The 24,908-nt window shown below is 38.8% G+C and overlaps 1 protein-coding gene and 1 pseudogene across 2 annotated transcripts in view; one reads left to right on the forward strand and one right to left on the reverse strand.

Annotated features, from left to right (window-relative positions):
* The window catches only part of BTAF1 (B-TFIID TATA-box binding protein associated factor 1), a 111,237-nt gene that overhangs the window by 7,771 nt on the left and 78,558 nt on the right, over window positions 1–24,908 (forward strand). For both annotated transcript variants that reach the window (XM_053584603.1, XM_053584604.1), the window contains exons 2-5: window positions 8,762–8,885; window positions 14,990–15,104; window positions 17,820–17,966; window positions 22,779–22,942. In XM_053584603.1, the coding sequence (XP_053440578.1) occupies window positions 8,762–8,885; window positions 14,990–15,104; window positions 17,820–17,966; window positions 22,779–22,942 (550 nt within the window). The remainder of the gene's footprint in view (window positions 1–8,761; window positions 8,886–14,989; window positions 15,105–17,819; window positions 17,967–22,778; window positions 22,943–24,908) is intronic.
* On the reverse strand, window positions 13,265–14,507 carry LOC128581585 (dnaJ homolog subfamily B member 6-like; annotated as a pseudogene).

Below are 24,908 nucleotides of genomic sequence, written 5' to 3' on the forward strand. Positions count from 1 at the left end.
GAATTCGAGGATGCATAGAAGTGTTTGCATTTCAATCCCTATGGTAAATTCCTCCCCATTTCTTGGTTTATTTCTCAAAACACTTATGCGGAGTTTTAAAATTCTGTTTTTGTTTTTAGTTGTGGTAACACATACTTAACCTAAAATTCACTTTAATCAGGGGTGGCGCCTGTGGCTCAGTGAGTAGGGCGTCGGCCCCATATACCGAGGGTGGCGGGTTCAAACCCAGCCCCGGCTGAACTGCAACCAAAAAATAGCTGGGCGTTGTGGCAGGCACCTGTAGTCCCAGCTGCTCGGGAGGCTGTGGCAGGAGAATCGCAGAGCCCAAGAGCTAGAGGTTGCTGTGAGTCCTGTGACATCATGGCACTCTACTGAAGGCAGTAAAGTGAGACTCTGTCTCTACAAAAAAAAAAAAAAAGTACGAAGTTTAAACATTTTAAAATGTATTTTATGTGAAGTTTTAAAACAACAGATATATCTGCTGAAGAACCTAAGATAATATGTTTTATCTTTAAAATAAGGACATTGTAAGAGGCTATACGTTGTTGGGATCAGGTCATGGAGAGTAGAAAAAATGTCCTGGGCTCAGCGCCTGTGGCTCAAGCGGCTAAGGTGCCAGCCACATACACCTGAGCTGGCGGGTTCAGATCCAGCCTGGGCCCGCCAAACAACAATGATGGCTGCAACCAAAAAATAGCCAGGTGTTGTGGTGGACACCTGTAGTCCCAACTGCTTGGGAGGCAGAGGCAGGAGAATCGCTTGAGCCCAGGAGTTGGAGGTTGCTGTGATCTGTGATGCCACAGCACTCTACCCAGGGTGACAGCTTGAGGCTCTGTCTCTAAAAAAAAAAAAAAGAAAAGAAAAAAATGTCTCGAAGGCACTACCATAGCTCGGTTGTACTTTTTTGCCATTTATCATTTATTTAACTAGTATTTTAGAGACAGTCTCACTTCGTTACACTCGGTAGAGTGCCCTGACATTACAGCTTACAGCAACCTCCAGCTCTTGGGCTTAGGCGATTCTCTTGCTTCAGCCTCCTGAGTAGGTGGAACTACAGGTACCTGTCACAGTGCCTGGCTATTTTTTTGTTGCAGTTTGGCCGGGGCCAGGTTCGAACCCTCCACACTCGGTACATGGGGCTGGTGCCCTACTCACTGAGCCAGAGGTGCTGCGTAACTAGTATTTATTGAATGCTTTCTCTGTTCTAGGTGCTAGAGATGGATAGAGCAGAGAACAAATGGGGGATCTTCACTCCTGGAGAGGAGTTTTTGTTCTGGGTTAGGGTGGGGGAATGTAACTTAACTGGCATGCACCTGGCCTTGCACCTGGCTTTGGTGTGGTTTCACATCTTCATGTTGATTCTTAGTGTTCTGTGTGATATCTTTGTATGTAAAAGAACATAATCTAGTTTCACATTACCCACAATTTGATCTAGAAAGTATACATTTTAAAACACTAATCTAGACTTTATTGGAAGGTCTTTCTTTTGACCTTATCTTTCTTCTTTAATGATAAATTGTGAGATTTAGTACACACCAAATATTTCTTATTTCTTAAGTAACACAGCAAAGTAAAAATTTGAGATAGTCCGTATTTTAAATTTTACTGTACTTTCATTACATGTGCAAATGCATAACAGAATAGACCGTCTTGAGTGATGATGCTCTTTTAGTTAGGGATACAAAGCCATCCTTGTGAGGCATTCTATCAATTGGCCTTCCACTTTTTCAGAGATTATATTTATTCTGAAAACATCAGTGAGATTTTTTGCATCCTCAAGTGGCTTAGAGTGGCATTGCAACATGTACCTGTTTATTAACTGTGAAGTAGTAATCTAGGATGTTTCACAGTTCAAAATCCATGAGATTTCTTTCTGCTTATTTTTATAGCTTTAGTGGTGTTATGAATTATAATTCAGACATCTGGAGCGGAGAGAGGTTAGATTATAGCCACCAGCATAACCTCTATAAATAAATGCCTGTGAACTCTTTCCTTTTTACTAGGCAGTCAGCAGTTGTCTGAAATCACAGGTTGGTAAAATAAACATGAATCATGTCTTGCGTCATTTAATTCTTGGGATTGAAATCCAGATTGAAAATGGGCCAGATTTCTTACCATCCTCAATAGATTCATAACTGGTGGATATTGTTAAATATAATTGCCTTGTGTTTTTATTTAAATTATTTTTCTACAGTCTTTGGTAGCTCCCATTCGGTTTGACATTTATTACTTCTTTCTACTCCATCTGTCTGTCCTTTGGATAATGAAGAATGTTTTTTTTTTTTCTTGCTAGCTGTTCCACAAGAGAAATTTTAGCCAAAAGAAATACTGTGGTAATCAGCTTTTGTTTTAACTTCCCCTTTCTTCTGACCATCTAGCCCTTTTTGCTCTCTGACATAATACGCTGTCTCATGCTCTTTCCCCTTCTCTTACTAGTTCACTATACAAGCCTTTTCCGTTGTGGCCTGACCCTGATATTTACCCTGCTTGTCATGTAACTGGCTACCCTGGGGTAATAGGCCAGACTGTCCTCTTGTCAGATCCTTGTCTGCTTATCCCTTTATTTTTACCTTTGTGTGGTATCTAATCTGCTATCCTGGAGAGGGGAGTGGAGACCTCCAAAAGGGCCATTGAGTCAAGAAGAGCAAAGAAGGATTTTTGTGTCTCCTTTCCTCTCTATTCAGGCAGGGATGTTTGGCTACCACCACAGTGGGAGAAGTGAGGATAAACAGGCCTGAGCTTGGGTGAAAGAATGTGCTGCTCTGCTATCCTGAAGGCACATGGCTGGTGGAGGAGAAGAGTGACTTAACGTGGCTTTGGGGTAAAATGCCCTGCAGAAAGGAGAGGCAAGGGGGTCTGTGTGATTGTGGGACAGGATCAACATTAGGTTAGAGAGGAGTTGAAGGTTTTGGGGGAGCAGTGTGGTTCTAAATGAAGCTGGGCAGGAGAGGACCGAAAGAAAGTTTAGGAAGGATGCAAGTGATTGAAGGAATACAGTACCTTGTGCAAGTCCTCTTTCAGCTTGCTGCTTGGGGCAGGCATAACTGCCTTGTTATTCAGAATGCTAAAGTGCTGCTGTACTGATCTTTTTACTTACTGAAACATTACCTTAGCATCAGTTCTGTTAAGGATGTTTCTCAAAGGAAGCAACAGAATTCTAGTGTAGCATACTCTTTCCTTAAAATTGGTACTTGCCCCCAAGAAACTTGAACTTTCCAGTGCAATTTTGGTTCCAGTAAATACCTACTAATTAATAAACATTTGAATACTGTGTGAAGTATTTTGGGAGACAGAATCATTGAAGGGGAGAAGTGTATTGAGCTTAAGACACGTGACATTAATGGAAAAGATGCCTCAAAAACATAATGTACCTAAATGGCTATTCAAGATGAGAATTCCTGTGGATTTCAGAAAAGGAAGTAATCTGTATTGTACCATAGCCTGAAGGTAAAAGAAGGTAAAAGACTTACCTAAATCTTGACATATAGGAGCTAGCTGAAGAGTTAAACCAAGAAAACACTTTCTTTTTTCTTTTTTTCTGCAACACCATTTATTTCTGTTGTTATAGAAGCAAGCTCAGGTGTACATCTGGTTAAATCCAAGGGGACACACCTGTGCTCTCAGCTGTGCCTTTCCTTTATGTTTCCCAGTCCCACACCTAGATGCACAGCTGCCCACAGGTGCAGTGAGGCAGAGTCTGCACTCATTGTAGCCCTGACCAATGATCAACTTTGGGTATCTGGCAAAACCAGCCAGGAAACCAACCTCTCCTGGAGGGGTGAGCCCTTGTCACCGTGGCTGAGTGGGGTGCGCCCCTGTTAATCTTGGTGAGGATGCTTGAGAAGACATTCTTTTTATTGATTTATTGATTTATTTTTTTTTTGAGAAGATATTCTAAGTGGAGGAAACAAGTATAGACAAAATTGTGGAAACAAAAAGACCCATATTGTGGAGAAAACGTTTTTGTTTTAGATTACTATCTGGTGGGCCAAGTGAAAGTTTTAGAGCAGCGGCTCTCAACCTGTAGGTCATGACCTCTTTGTAACAATGAAAATACATCACAGCATCAGGAAGGTTGAAAACCACTGTTTGAGAGTAAGGTAGTGATTTGATCAAAGGGTGTTTTAGGAAGTTAATCTGGCAATAAGATCACCAGGCAGTTGGATCCAGTGGTACTGGAGCTTCCAGATGGCCTAGATATGGGAATATTTGTACTGGATGTAGTTTAAACAGATAATAGTATACAGTTTCCCAAGGGAGAAAATGGTGAGAGATGAGCAGCAAGGATTGAATCTGGGAGATGTTCATAGTAAGAGTGGTTAAGCATAGGAGATCCAAGGAAGGAAGAGTTTAGAGAGCAGGGTAATACAATTTGAAAACTTAAGAAGGAAAGTATTTTAAGAATAGGGTACTTGGTGGTATCAGATGTCACAGAAGAGTCAAGAAAAATTGACTTTATGAAAGCACTCTTGAATTTGGCGTTTAAGAGTTTAGTGCCGACCTTCAGGTGTGATATTTCAGTGGTGTAGACGATAGAAACATGTTTTATAAGGATTAAATTGTGTGAATTTAATAGATGATGAAGTAAAAAGTGATTTTAAATACTTGTTCAAGATGTTTGGCCATAAAAGGAAAATATTCTAGAAGGTGGAGATCAAAGTAGTTTGTTTTCCAACCAGAGAGCTTTTCTTTTTTTTTTTTTTTTTTTGTAGAGACAGAGTCTCACTTTATGGCCCTCCGTAGAGTGCTGTGGCCTCACACAGCTCACAGCAACCTCCAACTCCTGGGCTTAAGCGATTCTCTTGCCTCAGCCTCCCAAGTAGCTGGGACTACAGGCACCCGCCACAACGCCCGGCTATTTTTTGGTTGCAGTTTGGCCGGGGCCGGGTTTGAACCCGTCACCCTCGGTATATGGGGCCGGTGCCTTCCCGACTGAGCCACAGGCGCCGCCCCAGAGAGCTTTTCTATCAGAAGATAGAAGGGAATGGATTAATAATGACACAGTGATTTGAGGAAGGATAATTGAATGAAGGTGGAAAGGGGTGGTATTAAAACAGAACTAGGTCAGGAAACAATTTTTTTTCCTTTTGTCCTGTTATTTCTAATTTACTCTGTACCAGTCCTAAAGCAAAAACCAGTTAACTGCTAGGTAAAGGCAAGTGTTTAGATAGCCTTGAATGAGTAAGGAGAAATACAGTGTCAAAAGGTGAGATAGGTCTGCACAATCGTTGTATGTATAAAATTAATTTTTGCAAGTCTTATGGAAGTTAACCATGTTGTATTACTCTTTTCATGTGACTAGCTATATTTCCTAAAATAATTTTCTTAAAATATGTTCTTGCATATGCTTAACTATATAAAATTTGAACTTTGTCTCTGTAGTGTTTTGTTCTGAAGCAGTTGAAAAGTTTCACAGTACCTTCAGCCTTGACTGAAAAAGATGTATTTTAGTTGTATTTCTTACCAGTTATAGTGATTTGGTGACTACTTTGATAAGTACTACATTGCTACTGTTTGCTTCTTTTTTTTTTTTTTTTTTTTTTTGTAGAGACAGAGTCTCACTTTATTGCCCTCGGTAGAGTGCCATGGCATCACACAGCTCACAGCAACCTCCAGCTCCTGGGCTTAGGCTATTCTCTTGCCTCAGCTTCCCAAGTAGCTGGGACTACAGGCACCGGCCACAACGCCCGGCTATTTTTTGTTGCAGTTTGGCTGGGGCCGGCGCCCTACCCACTAAACCATGGGCGCTGCCTGCTACTGTTTGCTCCTTAAAAAAATATTCATTTCATATCATTTACTCCTTATAGGCTTATCTTTTCTTCATAAAAGCTTTCAGAGCTTTGCTTTGTAACTTTTTAGCTGTTTGTGAGGAAAAGAATCCCGGAAGTAATGTGAGCCTCTTTGCAGTTTATTCATGTTTAATGCTCATGCTTAGCTTCCGGACCTTGCTTTTTTCCCCCCCTTCTTCACTATATACAATCTGGAGATATATTCACTAAATTAATTCCCTTTGTGTGGGATTGGACACAGTTTATATACTTATTCCATCTTGTTTAAAGTATCCATTTGTTCCAGATAGGAAGCCCCTTCCATTTACTCCCTGTGGCATTCACTTTACCTCATTGAGCCTGATTAGTAGTGTAGTGGGGGCGCGGGGGAGGGGGCTACATCTGGACAGTATGTGGACAGATGGTTGCAGTTACTTGTGACTTTGCCTCTCTCAGACTTAAGAATTTTCCTTTATCCCAGAAATAGTGACAGTTTCCCTTTCTCTACCTTATTCCAAGTGTAAGACATTGTGATTTTATCCTGAACTTTGTTCATTGGGTAAGTGGCAGAACTGGGATTTGAACTGAGACATTGTGGCTCTGGAATTTGTGCCATTATGTTATATGACTTTATAAACTCTTTTCTCAGGGATCATATTTATTGCCATATCTTTACCTTTAGTCTTCAACTTTTCTTCTAAAGTTTAGATCTCTATTCTAACTAGCCTGTTTGGTGTCTCTCCTAGCTGTACTGATCTTTTCTAGAGATGGAGTGTCTCTCTTTCACTCAGGTGGAGCGCAGTGGCACAATCATTGCTCAAACTCTGGGCTCAAGAAAGCTTGCCTTGGCCTCCCAGGTAGCTGAGACTACAGGTGTGCATCACCATGCCCTACTGACTGTTGATTTTCTAAGATTCAAAATCTCAGAATCCTTTCAACACCCTTGACCAGGGGTCCTCAAACTGTGGCCCGCGGGCCACATGAGGCGGTGTAATTGTATTTGTTCCCGTTTTGTTTTTTTACTTCAAAATAAGATATGTGCATTGTGCATAGGAATTTGTTTATAATTTTTTTTTTAAACTATAGTCCGGCCCTCCAACGGTCTGAGGGACAGTGAACTGGCCCCCTGTTTAAAAAGTTTGAGGACCCCTGCTGACATTTCATTTAATTACTAAACCACGTGTGTTTTGTTTCAGTGTCTTTTCTGCCAACTTCTTTCTCCTTGCTAGGATTGTAAGTTCAAAACTATGATCTAGGCTTGGCACCTATAGCACAGTGGTTACAGTGCCAGTCATGTACACAAAGTTGGCAGGTTCAAACCCAGCCTGGGCCAGCTAAAACAACAATGACAACTGCAACAAAAAATAGCGGCCGTTGTGGCGGGCACTTGAAGTCCCAGCCACTTTGGGAGGCTGAGGCAAGAGAATCTGTTAAGCCCAAGAGTTTGAGGTTGCTGTGAGCTGTGATGCCACCGCACTCTACTGAGGGCAGCATAGTAGGACTCTGTCTCCAAAAAAAAACAAAACTATGATCTAAAATTCCCAGATTGAAAAAAAATTCCATATAGTTTCCTTCCACTTGACTTCACATTTAACACTGTTGCCAGATTAATCTTTCTAAAGCATAGCTGTAGTCTCATGATTTTCTTTTTTTTCTTTATCTTACTTTTTCTTTTTGTATATTAGTCTCATCACTTTTCTTCACTCACCACCATTGTGGTGTACTGCGCTGTCAAAGGTCTACACAATAAGCCTCTACCAGCTTTTGTAGCTGTATCTCTGACTGTTCTCTTAAGTGTACTCTGAATTAGAACCAAGCTATGTTGTTATTCACTTCCCTAAGTATACCCTCTGTGCTCTTGTTTTCCTTCTTCTTCTAGGCGTTTCTTTCCTTTTGCCTAACTCATCTCTACCAGTATTGAAATCCTTTTCTACCAGTAAGATGCATCACATCTACCATTTATTTTCTGAAGCCTTTTCAGTACTACACAGTTGGAGATACAGTATTTGCTCCCTGCTTTCACACTCCTTAAAGCACTTTGTAATTCTTTTCTGACACCCTATGTTATCATACCCTATATTACATTATTTATGTACTTGTCTTACCTGAACCTCCCGACCCTCATAGCAGGTTCCTCCTGGACAGTAGAGATTAGGCGTCTTCTGCAGCCCTAGCGTGGGTTCTTTTTTTTTTTTTTTTTGTAACTGTTTATTATTTTAAATTGACACATAATTGAATGCTTTTATTAGGTATAGTGTGATATTTCAATATATCTATACAGTGTAATGATCAAGTCAGGGTTTTAGCATATCCATTACCTCAAACATTTGTCATTCTTTGAATAGTAAATAAATTTATTTATAATAAATGGTTGAAAATAAACAATAAATTGGGCAGTGCCTGTGGCTAGGTAAGTAGGGTGCTGGCCCCATATACCGAGGGTGGTGGTTTCGAACCCGGCCTCAGCCAAACTGCAAAAAAAAAAGTAACCTGGCGTTGTGGCAGGCCCCTGTAGTCCCAGCTACTCGGGAGGTTGAGGCAAGAGAATCACCTAAGCCCAAGAGCTGAAGGTTGCTGTGAGCTGTGATGTTATGGCACTCTACTGAGGGCAACAAAGTAAGACTCTGTCTCTCTTTAAAAAAAAAAAAAATAATAATACAATAAATTGTTAACTATAGTTACCCTACAGTGGTATAGGATGTTAGAACTTATTTTTCCTGTCTAGGTATAATTTTGTTATAACCATTAACCAGCCCTCCATATCCCCCCACTACCTCCCTCCCAGCCTTTGGTAACCACTCTATATTTCTATGAGATCGACTTTTTTGAGCTTCCATGTATGAGTGAAAACTTGTAATATTAATCTTTCTGTGTCTGGCTTATTTCAGTTGACCTAGTTAGCATAGGTTTTTGTTCATAGCATCTGCTCAATACATTCATTGACTCAAACTTAAACACATTTCAGAATAACCATTATATTTTTGTTATTTTAGGCTTGATCGTCTATTTATTTTATTGGATACTGGTACTACTCCAGTTACAAGAAAAGCTGCTGCGCAGCAACTTGGAGAAGTGGTGAAGCTTCATCCTCATGAACTAAATAATCTTCTATCTAAAGTAAGAACTCTTTTTCTTTTAGTACAATACAGTTGTAAAGCTTGTCCTGGTGAAAGCACAAAAGTAAAGGTAAAAATCATCTAAGTAATTTGTGATCTCCAAATTATTTTAATTTTTCCCTAATTATTTTTAAAGTTTTTGCTGTTACTTATTTTTTGTTACAGAATAAAGATTTTTTTTTTTTGAATCCAGTTTAATTGTTTAAGGGTTTTGACAATATGGAATCTTTTGCTTGTGTTACAAATTTGAATCTGTCCCAATTTGGTAATGAACTAAGTTGTTAATCTGGTTTGTTAGTGGTCTAACTTGTTCTTAATGGCTAACAATTATATCATAGCTGGTAGTCTTCAAATGGATGAGTACTCATGGGCAATGATGGAAATGTATGACAAGCTAGATGTCATATTACATGTTTAGTTATCAACTGTTTGAATGTGGAGGCTTTCCGCTTTGGTGGATCAGTGTTTTCATAATCCTCTGTCACATTCTTCCTTAAGCAATAGTTGTATTTTTTACTGTATTTTTATTGAACTCTGTGGGCTTGCTGAATTACATTGCATGGTAGTAAGTGGCAAATTTCATGTATTTAATTCCCTGGCATGAAAAGCAAAGCAGAAGTGTATTTTTTGTTTGTTTTTATTTTTTGAGACAGTTTCAAGCTGTCCCCCTGGGTAGAGTGCTGTGGTGTAGCAGCTCACAGCAACCTCAAACTCTTGGGCTTAAGCAATTCTCTTACCTCAGCCTCCCAAGTAGCTGGGACTACAGGTGTCTGCCACAACACCTGGCTATTTTTTTGTTGTAGTTGTTGTTGTTTGGCAGGCTGGGCTGGATTCAAACCTGCCAGCCATGCTGCGTGGCTAGTGCCCTAGCCGCTGAACTACAGGTGCCGAGCCAAGCAGGACTGTTTTTTGGGGGGGGGTTAGGGGAGAGGCGGATAGAAGATAGAGTGAGGGAGCAATATGATTGCCCAGACATTGGAAGCTCCAAGATACCTTTCTTCCCTCAGTCTTATCCCCTTTATTCTCATTCGTCCCTCCTTAATGTGTATAAATATGCCTTCTACACCCTTTCTCAACATACAAAGCTACACTGTATGTTTGCTACCACAAGGGCTAACTTAGATATTTTCAGGACTTTCTAACTAAGATACAGACGGAGAGACAGTGACTTGATACCTGTGGGCTGGCTCCACATTCTCAGAGTAAAGAACAATGCGTATTAGGCAACATTATATTCATGTATAAGGTGGGGACATAGAGAAACATACACATTTCTTCTCCTCATCCTAAGGAAAGAAACAGAACAGAATGACCTGAAAGTGGAAACAATGAACAGGAGTAATCTGTACAGAACTAAGCAAAGCCTTCCAAGTGAGTTCTGGTCCTCTTAACTCAGACCTCAGCACATTGGCTGCCATCAGATCATTCCAAAAGAGGCAAAGTTTATCTTTTAGCACTGTCTTGTCTCACTTCCTCTTTTCTCTGCCCCAAATGTTTTCCTGTTGCCTTTTGATTTATGGGTGTGTTTTAAGCAGCTTTATTGAAATATAATTTACATCCCATAAGTGTTCAATTCAGTGATATTTAATATATTACCATAGTGTGCAACAACCATCATTACAGTTTAATTTTAAAACATTTTTATCAGCTGGGCATGGTGTCTCACACCTGTAATTCAGGCACTCTGGGAGGCCGAGATGAGTGGATTGTTTGAGCCCAGGAGTTTGAGACCAGTCTGAACAAGAGTGAGACCCCATCCCTACTAAGAATAGAAAAACTAGCTGAGCATTGTGGTGGATTCCTGTAGTCCCAGCTACTCAGAAGGCTGAGACAAGAGGATCAGTTTTGTGTGCAAGAGTTTGAGGTTACTTTGAGCTGTGATGCAATGGCACTCTACCTAGGGCAACAGAGTGAGACTGTCTCAAAAACAAAACATTTTTATCACCACAAAAAGAAACCTCATACTAGTTAGCAGTCACTCTCCATTCCTCCCTCTCTCATTCCTTGTCCTGGTCAACACTAATCTAACTTTGTATTTAGAGTTGCCTACCTATTTGTGACTCTTGTGACTAGTTTCTTTCACTGAAAATAATGTTTTTATATTGTGGCATGTATCATTACTTTATTTGTATTTCCAAATAATCATTTTATAGCTATGGATATACTGTACATTTATACCATATGTTATTCATTTATCAGTTGATAAACATTTATATTTCTACTTTTTGGCTAGTGTATTATGAAAAATGCTGCAAAGAACATGTATGTGCAAATTTTTATTTGGAAGTATGTTTTCATTCTCTTCTTTGGAGAAATATCTATTTAGATCCCTTGCCCAGTTTTATGTATTTATTTATTTATGTATGTATCTATTTATTTTTTTTAGGGACAGCTTTATTTCTCATAAAGTGTAGCAGCCTATTGGGCATTCATTCCAACAGGTTGGGAAACAAACCCTGGTCAGAAGCCAAGGACATGTGTTTCCTCTCCCCTCTTCTTTTACTAGGTGCTGTCATGTAATGTGGAAATGGCACTTAGGGCTGTGGCAGCCTCTTTGTCCTTATGACAATAAAGGGAGATATTACCGACATTAAAAGGACTGCACAGCAGAAAGATGAACAGCTTCTGGTTCCTTAATGTTATTTATTTAGTTTTAGAGACAGAGTCTCACTCTGTCACCTTCAGTAGAGTGCTGTAGCATCACAGCTCACAGCAACCTCCAGCTCTTAGAGGCGATTCTCTTGCCTCAGCCTCCCGAGTAGCTGGGACTATAGGCACCTGCCACAATGCTGGCTATTTTTTTGTTGCTGGGGTTTTTTGTTGCCCAGTTTGGCTGGGGCTGGGTTTGAACCCGCCATCCTTAGTATATGGGGCTGGTGCCCTACTCACTGAGCCACAGGCACCGCCCCTTTACCCATTTTTAAATTGGATTATTTGTCATTTTATTATGAGTTGTAAGAGCTATTTTCCTATAGTCTGGATACAAAGTCTTGTATCAGGTATATGATTTGGAAATATCTTCTTGTCTATGGGCTGTCTTTTTACTCTATTGAAGAGCACTTGTGCTTTTGGTATCATATCTAAGAAACTGTTGCCTAAGTCAAGGTCACAAAGATTTACTCCTATATTTTCTTCTAGAAGTTTTATAGTTTTAACTCTTGCTTTTAGGTTTATGGTTCATTTTTTGGGTTAATTTTTGTATATGATTTGAGGTAGCTATTCAGCATCATTTTTTTGCATGTGGCTATTCAATTGTTCCGGCATCATTGTTAAAAAGACCATTATTTCCTCATTGAATTGTCTTGGTACTCTTGTTGAAAATCAGTTGACCATAGACATAGGTTACTTCTGAACTCAATTCCACTGATCTATATGTATATCTTTCGTCAGTACTACAAAGTCTTGGGTACTATTTCTTAGCAGAAAGTTTTAAAATAGGCCAGGCTCAGGGGCTCATGCCTGTGATCCTAGCACTGTGGGAGCCCAAAGCGACTGAATTGATTGAACTCAGGAGTTTAAGACTACCCAGAGCAAGAGCAAGACCCAGACCCTATCTCTACTAAAAATAGAAAAAACTAGCCAGACATTGTAGTGGGTGCCTATGGTGCTGACTGCTCGGGAAGCTGAGGCATGAGGATTACTTGAGCCCAGAGTAAGACTCTCTCTCCCTCTCAAAAAAAAAAAAGAAAGAAAAAAAAAAATCAGAAAGTGTGAGTTATCTGGCATAGTAGCATGCATCTGTAGTACCAGCAGCTATTTAGTAGGCTGAGTCAGGAGGATTGCTTGGGCCCAAGAGTTCAAGGCTGTGGTGCACTATGATTATGGCTATGAATAGTAGCCATTGCATTCCAACCTGGGCAGCACAGTGAGATCTCATCTCTAAAAAACATTTTTAAGAAGTGTGAGTCTACCAACTATATTATTTTTCTTCAATATTTTCTTGGTGATTCTGGGTCTCTTGCATTTCCATATGAATTTTAGGATCAACTTGTTCATTTCTGCAAAAAAGCCAGCAGGGGTTTTGATAGGAAATGTGTTGAATCTATAATTTAGTGGATATTCTTATCTTAAAAATGTTAAGTCTTCCAGTCCAATAGTAATTTTAATGTTTTGTAGTATTCAGTGTACAGGTCTTGCACTTTTGTTAAATGTATTCTTAAGCAGTTTCTACATTTTTTTTGCACCAAAGACATTCGCATTTATTTTTTTTTTAAAGCAAATGACAGAGACCCAGTATACCAGCTTTACTTTTTAAACCTAGCTTAACATTACATATTTAAACAACTGTCAAAACTTACTAAGATGCCAGCATTCATGCACAGCTAGAAAACATCCTTATAGTAAATCAGAAATTTTTTTACATTAATGTGTTAATATCTTTCACTACTAAATACTGAAAAAAACTGAAATTAATTCTGTAGAAGGTTCATCCTGCAGTGCTAACTTCACAGCAGGCTGACGCTACTTGGCTCACGTTTCAGACACAATGGAAAAGCAGGTCCATGCTGGTGTTAGTGCACACACTGTTCTACCACTACTGAGGTGTCGGGGCTCACCTGGAGTATGTTTAATAAAAAAGCAAAGTGCATACAGAAATTTATAACAATTTTAAAGACAAATAAATGGTCCTATTATGTGGTCCCAACAATAAACTCAAAAGTCTATGACAAATATGGCTCCAATGAGCTGTTTATAAATACTCAGATTAGGTACAGTGATACTGAAAGTCGAGTTCATTTGAAATCTTCAAAAAAAGTTCCTGTTAATCCTCAAATGGTGCTTGTTATAGTTAGCATTTCTGTTAAATGCGTGGGTTGAGTCACTTGTTATGCAAGTGCAGCTGCTCCTTACCATTTATTGTCAGGGACTTGAGCTGCCCGTCTTCCTCAACTTCCACTCTTTCTTGACCATTCTCCACGATTCTCTTTGTAGTGCTCTTTCTGCCATTAACTATTTTTGTAGAAGTCGATACAGACTTGAAGTTGCCCATCCCACTACCACCAAATGATGTGGAGAGAACGAAGTGAGACCCCCGTGATCTAGCGACCCAAATGAAGAAAATCTTGCAGGAAATCCCACAGAAAATCCTGTATTAAAAGAAGAAAATCTACTTCCAAAAGGTGGAAATCCACTGAAGCCAGAGAAAAACGACCCTGTTCCTTGGTTTCTGCTTCCTCGGAGACCCCTCTGATTCCCAATAAAGTCCTCAAATGGGTCTTCAAAGAAGTCAAATCTAAAGGGGTCCCTTCCACCAAAAAATTCCCTGAAGACATCCTCAGGCTTACGGAATGTGAAGCCATAATCAAATGGATTGTCCAAATGACTTCCACCTCCTCCACCATTTAATCCTTCTTTGCCATATTTGTCATAGATGTCCCGCTTTTTAGGATCTGACAACACCTCATACGCCTCAGCTACTTGTTTGAATTTTCTCTCTGCTTCTTCTTTATTCTCAGGGTTTTTATCTGGGTGCCACTTTAGTGCCAGTTTTCGGTACACCTTTTTAATATCCTTGGCTGAAGCATGTCTCTGCATGCCTAGAGCATCATAGTAATCCACCATGTTTTAAATAATTGTTGTAATAGGTCCGAGGATGCGGACGACCGACTGAGGGAAGGAGAGAGGGGGCAGCGGCCCCGGGCTCCTCGCGGCTCCGGCATGGCTGCGCTGGTGGTGGCAGATGGTCTTTGCGCTTTCCTTTCTCTCATTTTCTACATTTTGATACTATTGGAAATGACATTCTTTCTTAATTTCACTTTCGGATTAAGATGTAGAAACACAGTTGATTTTTAACTTTTAATTCTCTTTGTATTAAGTAATGGGACTTAATAAAAATGTATACTTTGCTTTTTAATATATTAACTATATTTTTCTTAAAACACACCAGAATATTTTTATTAAAAGTTTCTTATTTCTGCTTTGTAAGGGGGTAGTGATATTTTCTACGAATGATAGACTCTTATAAATGATTTTAATATTGTAACATTTATAACATGTTTGGAGGCCTGCTAAGTTATAAATTAATAGGAAGTAAATTTGTATTTCTCTGTTCTGGCCGCCTTGAGCAAACAATTTTTTTTATATATAACTTTTATAATTTTTAAGGTATTGATATATTTAAGGAGTGCAAATTGGGATACCCGGATTGCAGCAGGACAAGCTGTCGAAGCTATAGTGAAAAATGTACCTGAGTGGAATCCAGTGCCAAGAACCAAACAAGGTGCTTTTAACTATAGATTTGAGCATAATATACATTTTATATTTTAATAATTTTAATTTAAAGGCTTAATTTTTGTGCATGGTCTTGTCAAGAAATGATATTGGGGGTGGTGCCTCTGGCTCAAAGGAGTAGGGCTCCAATCCCATACACCGCAGGTGCCGGGTTCAAACCCAGTGCTGGCCAAAAAATGCAAAAAAAAAAAAAAATTATAATAAATGATATTGAATAAGTTGATTTTCCCACTTAAAAAATTGCCAGATAAACATTCTATGTGTATTTTAAATTCTTAATTTTACGGTATGTTTGATTTATAGATATTTATGTTTAAAAAAGAAGTTAAATCAATACAGTGTAAATATTTGAAACCTTCTATTTTTTTCTGCATGTTGCTGGGAGAATAATATAATGTAGTTGTTTTCTAAATTTAAGCATAATTATATATGGATATTTGGAGTGATAAGTCTTTAGTGTTATATTTGTGTGTGTACGGAGCTGGTGTCTTGCTGTGTTGCTCAGGCTGGTCTCAAACTCTTGGCCTTAAGCTCGCCTCCTGCCTTGGCCTTCCAAAGTGCTGGGATTATAGGTGTGAGCCACCATGCCTGGCCAAGTCTTCAGTTTTTTTATGTGCCCTTTAGATGTCTTGTAGTGGAAAAATTTTTTTCCGATTACCTATAACAACATTTAAAAACAAAGCTTTTGAAAGTTGTAAAGGTGTACATTTAAATTAAGTCAAAATTTAATATGGTACAAGAGTCATTTTTTTTTTTTTTTTTTTGTGGTTTTTTTTTTGGCCGGGGCTGGGTTTGAATCCGCCACCTCTGGCATATGGGACTGGTGCCCTACTCCTTGAGCCACAGGCGCCTCCCACAAGAGTCATTTTTAACCCGTACCATCACTTTTACCATCAGGCTTACCTTGCCTAAAATTTTTGCTTTTATTTGGTGGCACCTGTTACTTTGAGTTATTGTATTAATTTATCTTCTCTCATCAAATTAGATGAATGTGTGACCAGAAGAAGTTATGACTTATTTTAGAAAAGAGCCTTTTTTTTTTTTTTTTTTTTTTGTAGAGACAGAGTCTCACTGTACCGCCCTCGGGTAGAGTGCCGTGGCGTCACACGGCTCACAGCAACCTCTAACTCTTGGGCTTACGCGATTCTCTTGCCTCAGTCTCCCGAGCAGCTGGGACTACAGGCGCCCGCCACAACGCCCGGCTATTTTTTTGTTGCAGTTTGGCTGGGGCTGGGTTTGAACCCGCCACCCTTGGCATATGGGGCCGGTGCCCTATTCACTGAGCCACAGGCGCCGCCCGAAAAGAGCCTTTTTTCTCTGCTTATTTTGATATATAGAAATACTACAACTGATTCATTTTTTAAATCTTGTAGAATTAATTATACTATTATTAAAATTTTTAGCAAAATTGCTTGTCATTAATAGAAAACTTAAAACATTCATAATAGTTCTCTTTAATTTAACTTAAGCAATTATACTTTAGTTTACAGATAAATTACATGGAAGTGCCAGCCAAACAAACTATTAAATCAGTGAGCAACTACAGTATATTTTAACATTTACAATGATATAACCTTTTGGGGGAGGAATACAGAACATTTTATAAATATTTTTAGACCTCAGATGGTTGTACCGGGGATGCCAAAAATGCATACATAATTTTAAGAGCTGTTATCTATGTATTACTTTTCAAAGTTGAATTGAATTACGGTACAAATGTGTAGTATGTTACTCATGCAAAAGATGATATTAATCAAAAGAACGCTCACATCTCCATGCAACAGCCAAGACAAAGAAAATGGCAGAAGCATGGTGGTTGTTCAAGGAGTGCAAGATCTTTTTGAAGTGGTTTGGAAGCACGGGTATGCAACAGAACCTCCAGCAGGCCTAACAATTGCATGAATTCAGGATATGTTTGAGACACACGGTACTGTGTGTAACGTGCACATGGGAAGATCCAGAAGGCCTTGCAACAATGCTCAAGTAATAGTTCACCATAATGAGAAATGTCTGGATGCTGATAATAGCCGCTTGGAACATCTTTTATAATTGTAGAAGTCAAATGTGATTTGTAGTCATCTTCTGTTGTGAGCTGTATTACAATTTTAACAGTTTTTTCCTTCCTTAAAATCTGTATGCATTTATTTGGCACCCTTTGTATAAGTTTAGCGATTTGTTTAGGATATTATTATTTGCTGGGAGTATGGGAAGTGAGTCCTATTGAATGCATTGTTACGTTGTGGCCAAGCCATTCCTCACATACAGGGAGGGATGATGCTTAACGCTGCTCATGATGAATAAGTTCTATGAATATTTTTATCTTCTAATTTAGCACTATAATAAATTCATGCTGTTATCTCAGTGTTTTTAAACTTTTTAACAATAAATGGAAGTAGCATGATATTTAATATATACATTTTAACATGGGGATGCATTTCTAAATGTAATTGTGCTTTCATGGTTGGAAATAGTTACACATACACCCATTAACATTCTCATGGTTTGTTGAAGTGGAGCAACCAGTTTAATAATTTATTCACAGATAACTAAGAACTGATCATAAATAAATCCAAATAGCTTTTCCACTTCCTCCACTGTTACTTTTCTTAAAATATTACCCCCACGCTCCAAGTATTGATAAACTGTTTTCTTTTATTCCACTGAAATTAATATGGTCAAATTAATATTCTAAAACCTTATCTAGAACCTACTTCAGAAAGTTCTATGGAAGATTCATCTACTACAGATCGATTGAATTTTGACAGATTTGATATATGTAGATTGTTACAACATGGTGCATCACTCTTGGGGTCTGCTGGTGCAGAATTTGAAGTCCAGGATGAAAAATCAGGTATGTAGTAGTCTTACAGGGAAAGTCTGAAATTTATGTGTGTTTTCAAGCTAATTTGTCACTATTCATCAGTCATGAATAATCTAACATGTCATGAAATGTAAATTGACTGAAGTTTGGGGGTATGGTAAAGGTAATCAGTAATATTTGATCTAAAGTGAGAATTTTTTTCCCTGTGAGTATGTACTATGTAATGTACCATTTATTTATTTATTTTTTGCAGTTTCTGGCCGGGGCTGGGTTTGAACTCGCCACCTCTGGCATATGGGGCCAGTGCCCTACCCCTTTGAGCCACAGGTGCCGTCCCTAGATGTATCATTTTAATTGATAATTATATAATATCAGAATTATAAAGTGTTATCTAAGAGCTCAGATTTTAAAATTAGGATTAGTACAGATTGTGGTAATGGTAATGTTTTCACAATTCTGGACATTTGAGAGATTTTGTGATCATTTTATTTTTATCACATGTTTTGTTGGATCTATTCATGCTGGTGTCCAAAGCAAAAGCTAAAAGTAAAATATAAAACTTGGATAGGTAATTGTCCCCCAAATTTACAGAATCTATCTGTCTATAAAGTAAAATAAATGTTTTGGGCATTCTAAGATTGTGGCCTGAAATAGAAAAAAACTTTATACTTTTAATGGAATTCTATATAAATACATTGCCTTTTTGGCTAAAAACCAAAACAGAACAGCATCTTGTCACTAATTAAATGAAGCACTATTCAGACCCTGTCTGATTAAGTTAATCTTGAAATGATTTTTAATTTGTTTATATTTTAAACAAATATTTTTTTTAACAAATTTGTTTATATTTTAAACATTCCCTCTTTCTTAGTATGGCTTCTGTTAAAAGATCTAGTTGGGTTATTTATTATTTTATTTTATTTTTATTTTTTTTCAAGGCCGAGCCTCAAGCCGTCGCCCTGGGTAGAGTGCTGTGGCATCACTGCTTACAGCAACCTCTAACTCCTGGGCATAAGCAATTCTCCTCCCTCGGTCTCCCCAGGAGCTGGGACCACAGGCGCCCACCACAATGCCTGGCTGTGTTTTGGTTGCAGCTGTAATTGTTGTTTGGCAGGCCCCGGCTAGATTCGAACCTGCCAGCTCAGGTGTATGTGGCTGGCGCCTTAGCCGCTTGAGCCATAGGCGCTGAGCCGTTGTTGTCTTTTTTTTTTTACTAGTGGATTTAGAGGGCACAAGTGTTTTTTGTAACATGTGTGAATAGTGGAATGCTGAAGTCAGGTTTTTCAATGTACCTGTCACCAAAATAGTGTACATTGTACCTGATAGGTAGATTTTTATCCCTCAAACCTCCTCAGCCTTCCCTTTTTTAGTTTTCAGTGTACATTATACCAATGTATGGTCATATTCGTGAGTATGTTTAGCTCCCACTTGTGAGAACGTGGTATTTGTTTCCATTCCTGAGGTGTTTCACTTAGGATAATGCTCTTCTAAGTTCCATCCAAGTTGCTGCAGAAGACATTATGTTATTCCTTTTTATGGTTGGGTAGTACTCCATAGTGTGTATGTGTATACAGAGAATGCCAAAAACATGTACATACATTTTAAGAAAGGGAAAAAACTGTTAAAATTGTAATATTCAAGTCATGTTTGACTTCTGCAATTGTAAGAAGTGTTCAGATGTGATTTATGTTCATCTTTTGTTATTGTAAATACTGAGTATTAACAAGTTTAAATACAGTTTTTTCTTTCTTAAACCGTGTATAAATTTATACCCTCTGTATATTTGTGTATATATACACATCACATTTTCTTTCTTTCTTGTTTTGGAGACAGTCTCACTCTGCTGCCCTGAGTAGAGTGCCATGGTGTCGTCATAGCTCACAGCAACCTCAAACTCTTGGGCTTGAGCAGTCCTCTTATCTTAGCCTCCCAAGTAGCTGGGACTATAAGCATGCGCCACTGTGCCCAGCTAGTTTTTCTGTCTTTAGTAGAGATGGGGTCTTGGTGTTGCTCTTGCTCAGGCTGGTCTCAAACTCCTGAGCTCAAGCAATCCATCCATCTCTGTCTCCCAGAGTGCTAGGATCAAAGGCATGAGCCACCACAGCTGGCCACACACCACATTTTCTTTATCCAGTCAGTTTTTGGGCACTTAGGTAGATTCCGTATGTTTGCAGTTGTGAATTGTGCTACGATAAACATTCAGGCACAGGTGTCTTTTTCATAGAAAGACTTCTTTTTCTTTGGGTAGATACCCCATAGCGGGATTCCTGGATTGAGTGGTAGGTTTACTTCTTGGAGGAATCTTCATACCATTTCCATAGAGGTTGTACTGTGTACTAGTTTACATTGCCACCAGCAGGATAGAAGTGTTCCTTTTTCACCACATTCATGCCAACCTCTATCATTTTTTGACTTTTTTTTTTTTTTGACGACAAAGTCTCACTATGTTCCACTCCGTAGAGTCCTGTGGTGTCACAGTTCACAGCAACCTCAAACTCTTGGACTTAAGCAATTCTCTTGGCTCAGCCTCCTAAGTAGCTGGGACTACAGGTGCCCACCACAACGCCTGGCTATTTTTTTTGTTGTCGTTGTTTAGCAGGCCTGGGCTGAGTTTGAACTCACCAGCCCCTGTGCATATGGCCGGTGCCCCAACCACTGATAGAGCTAGGGGCACCAAGCCCTTTTTTTGACTTTTTAATAATGGCCATTCTGACAGGGGAAAAGTGGTATCTTGTGGTTTTAATTTACCATGATTAGTGATGTTGAACATTGTTTATCTTCTTTTGAAAAAAATCTGTTCGTGTCTTTCAGCCACTTTTTTTTTTAATTTTCTTTTTATTTTTAATTTCAGCTTGCTTGTTCATCATTCTTCTTTCAAAGTACTCTTTTCTTTGTTGTTCATTTTCTTTTCTTCTTTTTTTTTTCCAATGCTTCTTCTGGCGATGCTCTGTCCTGTTGCCTCCCCAGTAGCTGTTTAAGAGATTCTCTTGCCTCAGGCTCCTGAGTAGCTGGGATTACAGGTGCCCGCCACAACGCCCGGCTATTTTTTTGTTGTAGTTGTCATTGTTGTTTGGCGGGCCCGGGCTGGATTCAAACCCTCCAGCTCTGGTGTATGTGGCCGGTGCCTTAGCCACTTGAGCTACAGGTGCTGAGCCTGTTTACTTACTTTTGTTGTCGTATTTGCTTTTACACTCTTAGTCATGAGTTCTTTGCCTAGGCCAGGGTCCAGAAGAGTTTTCCTACATTATCTTCTAGAATTTTTATGGTTTCAGGTTTTATATTTAAATTGTTATCCATCTTCAGTTAACTTTTGTATACGATGAGAGAGAGGGATTCTCCAGTTTTAATTCTTTTGCATCCTGTTTTCCCAGCATTATTTATTGAATGGGGGGGTTCTTTCCTCAGTGTATGTTTTTGTCTGCTTTGTTGAAAATCAGTTATAACTTTACGTAGTATGATTTTATTTCTGGATTCTCTGTTTCCATCCTCTCTGTATTTACCTTTATACTGGCATAATACTGTTTTGGTTACTATAGCCTTGTAGTATAATTTGAAGTCCTGTAGTGTGATGCCTCCAGATTTGTTCATTTTGCTCAGGATTGCTTTGGGTTTTGGAGCTCTCTTTTGGTTTCCATGTAAAGTTTAGTATTGTCTTTTTCTAGAGCTGTGAAAAAATGACATTGGTATTTTGAGAATTGCATTGATTCTGTACATCACTTTAGACAATGTGGATCTTTTAACAGTATTGCTTCTTCAGGATTATTTTGGCTATTCTGGGTTTGTTCATTTCCATATGACTTTTAGACTCAGTCTGTCGATGTCTGCAAAAAGAAAAAAAAAAGCCAGCTGGGAGTTTGATAACAATTGAGTTGAATCTGTGTATCAATTTGGGAAATATCAATATCTTAACAATATGATTGATGTGTAAATATTGAATGTGTCTTCATTTAGATTTTCTTTCTTTTTTTTTTTTTTTTTTTTTGAGACAGTCTCATTATGTTTCCCTGGGTAGAGTGGTCTGGTGCTCAAACTTTTGGGCTCATGCGATTCTCTTGCCTCAGCCTCCTAAGTAGCTGGGACTATAGGTGCCCACTACAACGCCTGGCTATTTTTTGGTTGTAGTTGTAATTGTTTGGCAGTCCAGGCTGGATTTGAACCCACCAGCTCTGGTGTATGTGGCTGGTGCCCTAGCCTGTGAGCTACATTTATTTAGATCTTTAATTTCTTTTACCATATTTTATATGGTTTTAACAACAAGTTTTAAATTTTCTTTCTTTTGTTTTTTTGTTGGTTTTTTTTTTTTTTTTTTTTTTTGAGACAGTCTCACTATGTTGCCCTGGGTAGAGTGCTGTGGCGTCACAGCTCACAGCAACCACCAATTCTTGGGCTTAAGCAATTCTCTTGCCTCAGCCTCCCAAGTAACTGGGACTACAGGCGCCAGCCCCGGTGTATGTGGCTGGTGGCCTAACCACTGAGCATGGGCGCCAAGCTGTAAAGTTTCTTTTTGTTACTTTTATAAACTAAATTGTTTTCTTAACTTCATATTTGAGTTTTTATTTCTTTAAATCTTTTTTTTTCTCCTTGTTCTTTAGATTGAGTACTTTGTATTATGCTGGAAATACGTGCAGAAATCAGAATAAAATCTAGACTTTCATTAGCTAGAACATTTTCCAATCATGATTGGGTAATAGAATTTATGGGATATTCAGAGATTATTCTGAGTGTAGCTTGTTTTATAGGTAAGGGGGTGTTTAGAAGTTCTTTTATTATGATGGAGTCTGATCCGCATGTGTTAGAAAACTTCTGAACTGTAGAGGAAATATATTTCGTTCCTGTTTAAAGGTGAAGTGGATCCTAAAGAGAGGATAGCACGCCAACGAAAACTATTACAGAAGAAACTTGGCCTTAATATGGGAGAAGCAATTGGAATGAGTACTGAAGAACTCTTCAATGATGAAGATTTGGATTACACCCCAACTGCAGCAGCCCTTGTAAACAAACAACCTGTAGGTAAAACGTTTGGTTGTTTGATTACAAGTAATAATACAAAGGGTTTGCTTTATTTTGCTTACGTAATTGTAATTTTTAAAAAATGTTGTGCTTATTTCTGCTCATTGCTGTGTAGTGCCACCAAAATTTAGTGTCTTTAAACTGATTTTATTTTTTATTTTGAGACAGAGTCTCTCACTATTGCCCAAGCTGCAGTTCTGTAGCCTTAGCTTTACTCATAGGAACCTTAAACTGCTGGGCTTAAGCCATCTTCCTGTCTCAACTTCCTGAGTAGCTGGAAGTACAGGTGTGTACCACCACGCCTGGCTAATTTTTTCTATTTTTAGTAGAGATGGGGTCTTGCTTTGCTCAGGCTACTCTCAAACTCCTGAGCTCAAGTAATCCTCCCACTTCCAGAGTGGGAGGATCCCAGAGTGCTAGGATTATATATATCAACCAACGTGCTGGCCTGAACTGGATTTTTGGTAACAGATTCTACAGAGATAGAAGCTTAAGCACTGTTAGCTAAAAGTTGTAGTAGACTCCTCCCCCTCCCCTCCCTCTTTTTTTTTTTTTTTGAGACAAAGCCTCACTTTGTCACACCACCAGTTGAATGTTGTAGTATCATAGCTGACAGCAACCTGAAACTCTTGGGCTCACGTGATTCTCTTGCCTCAGCCTCCCAAGTACCTGGGATTATAGGCGCCTACCACAGTGCCCAGCTATTTCCCCCCACCATTTTTTTTTCTGTTTTTTTTTTTTTTTTTGAGAGATGAGGTCTTACTCTTGCTGAGGCTGGTCTCAAACCAGTGAGCTCAAGTGATCTGCCCTCTTCGGCCTCCCAGAGTGCTAGAATTATAGGCGTGAGCCACTGTACTCCACCCTGTTTTCTTTTTTTAAGAGATAGGGTCTCACTTTATCATGCAGACAGAAGTGCAATGGCCTGATTATATATATCTCACTGTAATTTCAAACTCCTGGGTTCAAGCAGTCCTCCTGCCTCAGTCTTTCCAGTAGTTAGAACTATGGGAGTGTGCAACCAGGCCTGGACTAATTTTTTTTATTTTTTGTGGAGACCAAGTCTTACTGTGTTGCCCAGCGTAACCTTGAACTCCTAGCCTCATGGTCCTCTTGTTTCAGCCTCCCAAAGTGAAGGGACTATAGGCATGAGCCATTGCACTCAGCCATATAGTGGACCTTTTGGAGCCACTGGTATTGAAAGATTCTTTTTGCTTCAATTGCTCTTTTTTGTTGTTTGCTTGGTATAGGAAAAAAAGTAATTCTGGGGGAGAGTGAGAGACAGTAAGGGCTATCATAGTCAGATACGATGATAGTAGACGTCTTTAGAGCTATGATTAATTTTTTTTTAATTCAGAAGTATAACAAGACTTTAGACAATAAAGTATATGTAATGTGAAGTAAAAAGTTTCCTTTTTTATATACATTTACGTTATAAAATTTTTTTTGCAAAGACATACATGTTCCTGTGCTCCGTAGGCAATATTTCTTAAGTTATGTTTGGATCCTTCTGAAAATTTTTGTATATACACAAGTGTATGAATGTCTTTTTAAGCCATGTTCATCTTTTTCCACTTTATACAGCTTAATATATCAATATTACAGATTGACTGCATTCCTTTTTCTTTTAATAACTATGAAATCAGAATTAACTACATTCCTTTTTGACAGTGTCATGCTATTTTGTCTTGTGACTATACCTTAATTTCACTCCTTTTCCCCCTGTTCTTCTAATTCCCAATGGATGTACATATGCTTCTTAACTTTTTTTAATGCCATAAACTCTTCTGAAGCTCTAGTTAAAGCAAAGGCTCTCGCCTCAGAAAAATGCACATATAAGTAAAATACTACATTTCAAGGGATTTAGTCCAATTCTCCCTGTCCCCTAAGAATGAGCCCCATTAAGAATTCCTGCTTTGCAGTCATGAATCTCTTACCTCATTATTCCCATGACCTTTCCCTTTG

This window comes from Nycticebus coucang, chromosome 3, assembly GCF_027406575.1.
Source record: "Nycticebus coucang isolate mNycCou1 chromosome 3, mNycCou1.pri, whole genome shotgun sequence".
Lineage (NCBI taxonomy): Eukaryota > Metazoa > Chordata > Mammalia > Primates > Lorisidae > Nycticebus > Nycticebus coucang.